Raw genomic sequence first — 10,593 nt, forward strand, 5'->3', positions numbered from 1 at the left:
CGGATCTGGCGATGCTGGAAGCTTTGGCGTGTCGTGATGCGCTAGCCCTTGCTACTGACCTGGAACTCGCACACATTCTCGTAGCGAGCGACTGCCAAGGTGTAGTGACTGACATTAACAACCGCACGGGAGGAAACTACGCCAGCACCACTAGGGAGATCGTCGAAACATCGGCGAGCTTTGATAGTTGCACCTTCATCTTTGAAGGTAGGGCAACCAATGTTGAGGCATATAGCCATGCTTTCGGTTTGAACTTTGGGCGCCATGTGTGGCTGTTAAACCCTCCAAACATTTCTTATATCCCTATGAACATTATTGAGCAATAAATAAAGCGTGTTTAGACTAAAAAAACGGGCGTTACCTCCGCGGTGTGCCGTCATGTGCTCGACCGACCACTCCGCTCACGCACTCACGCCCCACGCCCGCGTGGCCAAAAGCAAAAAAAAAAAAATCTAAAAGAAAAACCCCAATCTCAATAGATAAAGGCTCCCGGACGCGCAAATAGAGCGTCGTCCCAGGGACCTGCACGCAAAAACGCCGTGCCGTGTTTCTGGGGATCGGCATCGCATCGCACGCACGCACCCGGCACCTCCCTCCCCAAATCCATCCATCCCACCACTCTTTTAGCACCTGCCCCCGTTGCTTGCGTCCAACTCAACTCCACTCCTCCGCCTCCTCCTGCTCCCGCTCCCATCTGCTGCCGCTCTGCTCGCCTGCGATCGCCGCGGCCAGCCAGCCAGGCCCGCCATGGACGAGGAGTACGACGTGATCGTGCTGGGCACGGGCCTTAAGGAGTGCATCCTCAGCGGCCTCCTCTCCGTCGACGGCCTCAAGGTGAAGCTCGCCTCCCCCGTACCGATCGATTTGTGCCTTTCCCCGTTCCAGCCGCCTACCGTGACGTCGCCCAGTCAGCTCCCGTGCGCGTGCTTTCGGACGGAGCCCGCGCTCTCGGCGCGCGGGTGGGGTGGTTGCTGCTGCTTCCAGGTAGTAGATCGGGCGATGGTACTGGTGCCCCGGCTTGATCCGGACCTGATGCCGGCAGATGGGCGATTGTTTTGGCTGCCACACCGCGTCCCTCTGCTGTTGGTGGTAGGAACTGTTGCGAAACTTAGGGGGTCGTTCGACTTGGGGGAGGCAGCCTGTAGTGATGTGGAGGTGGGGACGCTGGGGCGTGGCTGAATCGGAAGGTAAACTGCACTGACGGCGACCCCAGCCGTGGTCTCCCTGTCTCGCTCAGTTTATGCTAGTAGATGTGATCCATGCTTGTAAGGCGAGGGGTATGAGTTTGCAAAGCTGGGGCACATCAGTCAGTGAGGAAAAAGGTAGGGCGTGGTTTGAGTTGTTGTGGCATGACATGCTTTACCCATTTTGGAAGCATGATCTTTTATGGTGTATTAATTGGGTGAGATACTGCTGATCCAAAAGTGGCGGGATGCTCGATACATGTTGTAGTCTGAAGGGGTGCAAAAATGGTGATATTGCTAAATGTGTTCTAACTTTTGCCTTTTTTTTTGCAGGTTTTGCACATGGATAGAAATGACTACTATGGAGGAGATTCCACCTCCCTCAACTTGAACCAGGCAAGCAGCTATATGTCTCTATCAAGTGGTTTAAGTTAAGATCACAACTACCTAGAATGAGGTTATAATTGTATCAATGGGTACTAATTGAAAATATATGTATACAAACAAAAGTCACTCAGTTTGTTTTGCTAGTTGATATGATTGATTTAGTCTTGTAGTTGTTTTTATTTATACCTCTTTAATGTTTGTCTATGTTGTTGATAGCTCTGGAAGAAGTTCAGGGGGGAAGAAAAACCACCGGCGCATTTAGGTGCGAGCAGAGACTACAATGTAGACATGGTTCCAAAGGTGTGACATGCCCCTTCTGATTAAATCCATCTTTCTGTATGCAGCAAATATTAACTGAGTATATACAATAAATGTACTATTTTCATTTCAAAAATATTTACTAACTTATTTGTGGTTCAGTCGAGTGATTTAGCAATAAGGAAAACAGTTGCCGTATGATCAGTAAATAGTCTTTCAAACATGGTTACCGGAGTTGCGTAACACCCTTTGAAACCTGTCGGTTCGAAATAGATGACAATCGGTAAGGATTTGGTGTCCGATTCGTAGATGGGTGCCAAACCAATCAAATCAAGATAAATTAGAAGATGGGAGGATATGATTTCTTCCAGCTGCCATCCGCCATTAATACCATTCTTAGGAGCAGTGACAGGGAGGATGGGGCTGTGGCCTGTAACCTGCAGCCTTGAGACATTGACCACCTGGATCTGGTGAGGATGGAGGAGGGTTGGAGACTTTCTTTAACCATATCCTCTTTTAGATGGAAAGACGGCGCTGCTATAGCAGAGCGCTAGGGAGATAGGTTACGGTACTATGTTTCTTTAGAAGGTGCGTCGCTACCTTAGGGTTCCCTTCCTAACTAAAAGACGATATGTGGATGGGCTGATCAGGCCCATGTGTCATGTTTTCTCCTTCTTTTAATGGGGATGTTCTCTAGTAAAACCTTTGTGCCTAAATATCTGGTTTGCGTATCCCATCTCCATCTTTGTCCGCGAATCAGAAATGTACACCTATTAGGGAACCCACCGTTTTGTAAGTGGCAAACGCATTGATCCGCAAATCTGGTAACCATGGTTCTAAAAGCAGATTGGGGAGTGATGTGTGGGCCTGATGGAGTAATTTTAGCAGATAGAGCATGCAACCTTGTCTAAATCGAATTGGTCCATGCTAAATTTAGCATCATGCTAGTAGGTGTCAAACTGTCAATGGCTTTGCAACTCCTTCAAGAGGCTTGTGGCCAAGAAGTACTTAACATTTTTCAATGTTTCCTTGCATTTTTTTGCTTCTTTTTAATGCGGCTCCTTTGTATACAGTTTTGACCAATAACCGCTCAACTCTCTTCCTATGTTGGAACCCTTGTCATGACTCCACAATCCTGATAGTGTTTCCCGTTACTTGTATTGTACTATTGTTATTTTTATTCTTTTGAGAGAAACTTGTAGTTTTATTAACAATAAACAGATGCTTGGTTCAGATTATGAAATGCTATAAACCTACAGGCTACATGTAATATGTCGAGATTGTAAACACTTGATAAAAATAGTATCTCTCTTTCTATCTCTGACCAGTTTATGATGGCGAATGGGACTTTGGTTCGTACTCTCATTCACACTGATGTGACGAAATATCTGTCTTTCAAAGCTGTTGATGGAAGCTATGTCTTCAGCAAAGGGAAGGTATTGCTTTAGCTTACCCGCATGCCTTCTATCTTGTATGGATGGCACCTTTGTTGACTCGTCATAAGCCATTCTTTGATCTCATGTATTCTAAACACCACTATTCAAATTAGTCACCTACATTCTGTTGCTGTGTTGCATTTGCATCAGATTCACAAGGTTCCTGCCACTGACATGGAGGCTCTAAAATCCCCTTTAATGGGCTTATTTGAGAAACGTAGAGCAAGGAACTTCTTCATTTATGTCCAAGATTACAATGATGCTGATCCAAGAACACATCAAGGATTGGACCTTACAAGGATGACAACTAGAGAATTGATTGCGTAAGTATCTCATCTGTTATGGCATCAATGCTATATATCAGAATTATTTTTTTTGAGTAAAAAGGACTATATAAGGTAGTTGCTTATTCTGTTGAGTGGCTGAAATGTACAAAAACTAGTTATGTCCGCCTTATTGTTAGGAAAGAATACATGCTTGTTCTAATTGCACATGCATCTTCTCCATTGCCTTTATTCTTAATGTTTTTTTTTCAGAAGTAGGGATTGGTTTAATAATTTACTCTCTTTTGAGAAAACAGTAGAGTTGCAGAACATTTGATTTCAGTATCATGTACTGATCTGCACTTTCCATTAAAAGTGGAAGGATATCCCTGGTTACTTCCTGCACTGCAAGTAATCTTATTTGTTTTTTTGTTATTTGTTTCCAGGAAACACGGATTGAGTGACGATACTATAGATTTCATTGGCCATGCGCTTGCTCTTCACAGGGATGATCGCTACCTAAGCGAGCCAGCAATTGACACTGTTAAAAGAATGAAAGTACGCCCTGACTAATTTTTTTAGTTATTTATTTTCTTAAGAAGATGGAAGGTTTCTGGCTTGTTAACATCAATATAATTTCTATGATCTGCTACCCTTGTTTATTTGTTTTTTGGTGATGTTTCTGCTATTTAAATGTATTTTATCAATGGAGCATAATGAAACTTTGCTGCCTGCTGCTAGCTCTATTCTGAGTCTCTTGCACGGTTCCAAGGAGGCTCACCTTATATTTACCCATTGTATGGGTTGGGTGAGCTGCCACAGGTCAGTTGTTTTTCGATTACTTGAGCTAATATATTTTCTATTGCTTGTTTGCCTTTAAGATGCTTATATGCTAAAGTGCTTTCTTACTGTTCAGGCTTTTGCACGTCTAAGTGCTGTTTATGGTGGCACTTATATGTTAAATAAGCCAGAGTGCAAGGTTGGTCTTACCCCATCTGTGCTAATCATTTATGCCATTGTGTGTGAATTCATTTACCCAACTCTCTTTTGCAGGTTGAATTTGATATGGAGGGGAAAGTGTGTGGTGTTACATCAGAAGGTGAAACTGCTAAGTGCAAGAAGGTTGTCTGTGATCCTTCTTACTTGGCCAACAAGGTATATATCACTGTTTTCAATTGATGTTATACTTTTGTTTGGACATGTTTGTACCAAATTCACTGAACTCTCATGGTCCATCTGAACTTACTTAAGTTTTGAACCTTCACGGTTTGGTCTCTTGTAATTCTTATTGTCTGCATACTGTTTTGCTACATACTAGTATTCTCCCATGACGTTTACTCTGTGAACAGGTAAGGAAGATTGGAAAAGTTGCACGAGCAATTGCTATTATGAGCCACCCAATTCCAAATGCAAATGATTCCCACTCGATTCAGATTATTTTACCACAAAAGCAACTTGGGCGCAAGTCAGACATGTGAGGGCTCACTTTCTGTCTCAGTTCTCAAATAATTATCGCTGGATAAATTTCTAAATTCAGTTTCCATTGCTTCATTGTGACATGCATGCTGGTATATATATTGTAGGTATGTCTTCTGTTGCTCGTACACTCACAATGTCGCGCCAAAAGGGAAGTTCATTGCATTTGTGTCTGCCGAAGCGGAGACTGATAATCCACAGTCCGAACTAAAGCCTGGAATTGATCTACTTGGTCCAGTAGATGAATTGTTTTTCGATATGTATGACAGATATGAACCAGTCAATGAACCTTCTCTTGATAATTGCTTTGTCTCACCGGTAAGTTTTGCTTTATATGAGAATACAGTGTTAGTCTCATATTGTAGATGTTCATGGCAGTTTTTTTCCTTTCCCTCTTTGCAGAGTTATGATGCCACTACTCACTTTGAGACGACTGTGACAGATGTTCTTAATATGTACACACTGATTACTGGAAAGGTAAGCTTGAGATTCACTCCTTTTACCTTTGCAATGCTGGTGGGCGATTATTAGTTTCTGTTTATGTGGGGTAAACTCTAAGAATTCACAATTTGTTCCCGAGGATTGCTGTCTATATTTTGTTCACTAGTGATTCTCTATTGGCTTTTTTTTCTGTAGAATTTGGACCTATATATATCTAGCTCTTGTATCAGCAATTTTGGTTCCTAAGAGATTTCACATTTTTGTGGCTGAAAGCTGTTTTGGTATAACTCTCTGCTCTTCTTGCAGACTGTTGATCTTAGCGTTGATCTCAGTGCTGCCAGCGCTGCAGAAGAGTACTAGATCTCAAACCCAGCATTTTCTTCAAGACATACTTCCTGGAGGACGAGGAACACCACCGGAATCCTACTGTGTGATGGTCACGTGTGACATCAGCTGCGTACTGCGTAGGGTTCCAGGTCCACGCCTGCTACCAGCACTATGCGAAATTATTATCTTTGGAATGGTGCTGGGTTCCTTCATTAACTTCCATATTGATCCACTGGGTTGTAAACGTTATTCTATCATAACGATGGCTTTGACATGTTAATGTTCGTCTTGTCGATGTATTCTACAGTTATACATATTGGTGTCTTGGATGTATTTTCCGTTTCGAGTAAGCTCAGTGTGGTTTATTTTCGTTCGCTCAAGAAAGTAAGCATGCAGATGGTTTTGAAATGTTACGTGAGAAACAGAGAAGGTGGGTTTGAAGTAGGGATGCAAAGCGGCGTCCTGAACTGTCCCGCTCCGTATACAAAATGAGTAAAGTTAGTTGTAGCTTTTGTTTGATAGAGTTAGTTTATTTTGTACTAGCTGATTGATTTTGCGGGACTATGTGGGATGCCCGCCTGCATTCCTATTTGAACCAAAGAAAGAATCAAAATTTAGAGATTGTTTGATTTATTTGCAACAATTGTCAATCTTCTACATAAAGATTGGTAACAAGGAATATTGCACTCACTTGGGCAACAAGGCTGCTGTAGAAATAGTTAAGGATATCTTTGTGCAGTCTGGCAAAAATCATCTTATTTGGAAATGTGTGTTTCCTTGCAATGTAAGCGTGTTGTATTTTCTCCGATGATCTAAACGGTCTTATATTTATTTACAAGGGAGTATATGTTTGCTGTGTAACACACAACTGGTTTTTGTTGTTGCTGCACGTGTTTTGCTAGTCTTTGGATAAGTTGATTTTGTGTTGCATACATCTAGCATTTTTGTTGTGTAAGCTTAAAGTTTTTGCACGCATCAATTAGAATTTAGTTCTATTTACTCACAATTCGTTGCATGAGTTAAAGATTTTTTGCTGTGTGGTGAGTCAATAACATCATTTCTTTACAAATTTGTATACTTCTGTTGTGTACTGAGTCAATAACATCATTGTTTTTACGAACTTGTTGCATGAGATAATATGGAATATATCTAGTGGTTTGGAGGTTTAGTTGCCTTATCGATGCTATAATTTGCTGCCTAAGTTTTTGTTTGCTTATCGTATGTCTCATTCTATCATCTTTTTAGTTTGTTGCCCAAATTTTTGTTTGTCTTATTTTATGTCTCATTTCTATCGTCTTTTTGGGAAGCTACCGGCTAGTGTTCAATGCTCGAGGAATAAGCGACGGAGCTAGTGGCGGATCTAGGATCTAACAATGCGGGGCAACCGTGGACAACATTCCAATGACTAGAATTTTTTTATTATGCTACACCAAAATTATTGTATGATGGATAAACTTTACACTAGTAAAAGAAAATTTGCAAATTGTTTGTGGGGGCAATGGCGCTAATGGCCCTCACACTAGATCCGCCCATGGACGGAGCCCTTTGAGTTTAAGTTGAAAATGGGAATTCATGTAAACATGTGTACGGGCAAACCTTCCTTGTGTGTGCACTGATTCTTTGGGTTAAAAGTGAGGTAAAAAATGAGAGTTGACCAAACATTAGCAGATTATTAAGCAGAGCGGTTAGATGCTACTATTCATGGATTGTTCACGACTAAATTTTTATGGTTGCCGTTTCGAAGGTGTGCCTTAGGTGCACTCCTCTCTTTAGGTAAAAATAATACGAAGGAAAGTCTAATAGTCATAAATATTTCCAGTAAGGCCTATGACACACGAAAAGGTCATGAATATAACCAAATAACATAGGCCTTACTTATTTCAAATTTAGTTGGCTTCAAATCACCAATGGATTCACTTCACTAGCAAAATTGATTTGTAGAATCAAGTTTGCCACTAAAGTACATCTGGATGTGCTTTAGACAACTGCACTGAAAATGGTCCGAAACTAGATTCAGCTTTAGTGGCAAAGCTGATTTCAAATAGTTGTTTCTTTCAGCTTCTGATTTTTTTATAAGAATCTGTTGCCTAAAGCTAAAACAAGCATGGCCTAAAGTCTACGTCACGAAACACTTTTACTATTTATTTACCATTCACACAGACATTGAGAAACAAACATAATCACTTGTGAATAACATTTGGAGAACAGAATTTGAATTATCCACTACTCATAGTAGAACATGTCCCTGTTTGTTGTGTGAATATCAAAATTGAATTCATTTTTTGATATTGTAAATTCAGTATAGAGTTAAGAATATAAAAAATCAAAATGTTTGAACCTAAATATGCGAGCCACAAATGTTCATCTCGGCGAGCTTCTCGCAGTGATGGTAGCATGTTTATCTTAGATACAACTTATGGCATCTACGAAGACTTTACACTTGCTCTTAATTTTGTCATATATATGATGATTGTTGACGTGAAGGAGAGAGCATGATGCGAGAGAATAATAGAAACTATCTCATTCTCCTTGTCCGTGTATTTTAATGATAACTTCTGACATAGTGCTCATTAATGCACATTATTGTTTGAGTGGGAGGCGGCGTCTCTCTTAAAACAAGACGTCAATTTTATAGCTAGGCGACTACAACCTCTAGTAGAGACATGCAAGCGGGAGAATATGAGAATTAACCAAGTGTCATCTAACTCTTACACTACTTGATTAACAGACCAAAAAAATTAGAAGAAAAAAAATCCTCAAGAATCTTCGCGTAAAATTCAACAGCGTACAGGTTAAGACAAGACATGGTTATTTCTCATCTATACTAGAAAAGGTGTGGTGAGCAATGTTCAAATCATTTTTAACCTAAATCATTCAAAAATATTCATATGACGCGGAGAGACTAAGAGCATTACTAGTAGAACCCTCAAACCCTCGAACCCTTATAGTAGTTTAAGGGTTGAGAAGTGCCAGTTTTTGACACTTTTAAGGGTTGAAAAACAGGGGCAAAGACTAGAACCCTCAAACCCCACCCGTAAACTGCTTTAAGGGTTGGATTTGAGGGTTCTAGTCTTTGCCTCAACCCCAATCTTTAAAACTGTCATTTTATATAGCACACATTTCATCACATTTCATCATATGGCATATCACAAATTCCATCACAATTGACATAAAACAATAATCATTCTAGTTATTATTACAACACCGAATAAAACAATAATCATTCAAATTATTACAACAATGTTTGAGCAAATTACACTAATTGTTCAAATCAAATAGGACATAGAAAAGTAAAACAAAGATACATCATGGGCCAATGCGCCGCCCATCCAACTGCCAGTGGTGCTCTACTAGATCATCCCGGAGCCGACCATGAGTGGTTGCATCCTCAATCTGACGATGTGCTTGAAAAAAAGCGTGTATGCGAGAAGGGTTTCTTTCCGGTTGCACACGGGTACCAACATTGTCATAGAAACAAGGGAGGTTTAACTCTCTCTCATCCTCTAGGATCATGTTGTGTAGAATCACACAACATTTCATGATGTTCATCAAGGTTTTTTTGTCCCAAAACCGGGCTGGACCACGAACTATGGCAAACCTTGCTTGCAAAACACCGAAAGCTCTCTCAATATCCTTGCGGGCTGCCTCTTGTGCCTTGGTGAAATGAGCCTCTTTTCTTGTTAAGGGCACCCCATTTTTTTTCCTTGATGGACTTCACAAGAGTTGCCCATTCGGGATAAATGCCATCGGTGAGATAGTATCCCATTGAGTACTCATTGTCCATGATTTTGTAGTTGCAAGCTGAAGCATCCCCAGAAATTAATCTTTTGAACAAAGGAGATCTATTAAGGATATTGATATCATTGAGTGTTCCCGGCAACCCAAAAAATGCATGCCAAATCCATGTGTCCTGAAATGCTATGGCCTCAAGCACAATGGTAGCATCACGGCTTTTACCGCAATACATTCTGTGCCATGCCTTTGGGCAATTTTTTCACCTCCAATGCATGCAATCAAGACTACCTAGCATCCCCGGCCATCCCCTTTTTTCATTCATTTCCATTAATCTCTTTGTATCTTCCTCGTTTGGTGCTCGAAGATACTGCTCACCATACAACCGGATGACCAACTTGGCAAACCTACGGACTGACTCCGTGGTTGTATCTTGCCCAATGCGAAGATACTCGTCGGTATAATCCGCGGGTATGCCATAAGCGAGTACCCGCATTGCCGCCGATATCTTTTGATATGCACTAAACCCCATGATACCGGCGGCGAATCTACGACGTTTAAAGTAATATGAGGCGGCCTCACAATCGGTGACAATCTTCACAAACAAACTACGCCGCATTCGGTACCTTCTGCGGAAGAGACGAGGAGGGTACGTAGGTACCTCGGAGAAGTAGTCTTCCATCAAATGTTCGTGTCCGAGAGCGCGGTTCCGGTAGATGGTGACTCGCCCCATCTTCGACCCTCTCCTCTGATCCATCAGCTTCACGCGGTTTTCAAAGGATTGCACGTCGATGAGGAGGCTCATCATCTCGACGTCATCGTCTTGCAACAACTCATCGATGTCCGAATCGTCGGATGACGACCAACCCGACGAATCGGACAACGAGTCCATGTCGTTGTTGTTCACCTTCATCTACACAATACAACAAACAATAAATTGTGAGTGCCAACAATGAATCAAAAAGGAAAAAAATAAAACAAAAAGAAAGAAAGGAAAGCATACCTGCGGGGAGCTCGGGGCGGCGGCGCGGCTGCCTCTGGCCTGCCTGGCCTCTGGCGCGGCGGCTCGAGGAGGCCTGAGGCGGGAGG

General features: G+C 41.8%; 1 protein-coding gene across 1 annotated transcript; it reads left to right on the forward strand.

Moving 5' to 3' along the window:
• Positions 1-605: 605 nt before the first annotated feature.
• On the forward strand, positions 606-6,142 carry LOC119344217 (guanosine nucleotide diphosphate dissociation inhibitor 1-like). Its single transcript, XM_037614762.1, has 13 exons — positions 606-834; positions 1,518-1,580; positions 1,788-1,871; positions 3,158-3,265; positions 3,416-3,588; positions 3,975-4,086; positions 4,270-4,350; positions 4,445-4,507; positions 4,582-4,683; positions 4,878-5,002; positions 5,112-5,322; positions 5,407-5,481; positions 5,752-6,142. The coding sequence occupies exons 1-13, from the start codon at positions 748-750 to the stop codon at positions 5,803-5,805; spliced, it is 1,338 nt and encodes a 445-aa protein (XP_037470659.1). The 5' UTR covers positions 606-747; the 3' UTR covers positions 5,806-6,142.
• Positions 6,143-10,593: the final 4,451 nt, after the last annotated feature.

The sequence above is a fragment of the Triticum dicoccoides genome, chromosome 1B (genome assembly GCF_002162155.2).
Source record: "Triticum dicoccoides isolate Atlit2015 ecotype Zavitan chromosome 1B, WEW_v2.0, whole genome shotgun sequence".
In the NCBI taxonomy this organism is placed as follows: Eukaryota; Viridiplantae; Streptophyta; class Magnoliopsida; order Poales; family Poaceae; genus Triticum; species Triticum dicoccoides.

What these genes read in the sequence shown, in the direction of transcription:
- LOC119344217 (XM_037614762.1), top strand. Translation starts at nt 748, where the DNA reads ATGGACGAGGAGTACGACGTGATCGTGCTGGGCACGGGCCTTAAGGAG. An exon ending in CCTCCCTCAACTTGAACCAG is followed by an intron (nt 1,581 to 1,787) that starts GCAAGCAGCTAT and finishes TGTTGTTGATAG; the next exon opens with CTCTGGAAGAAGTTCAGGGG. An exon ending in GGTTGGGTGAGCTGCCACAG is followed by an intron (nt 4,351 to 4,444) that starts GTCAGTTGTTTT and finishes CTTACTGTTCAG; the next exon opens with GCTTTTGCACGTCTAAGTGC.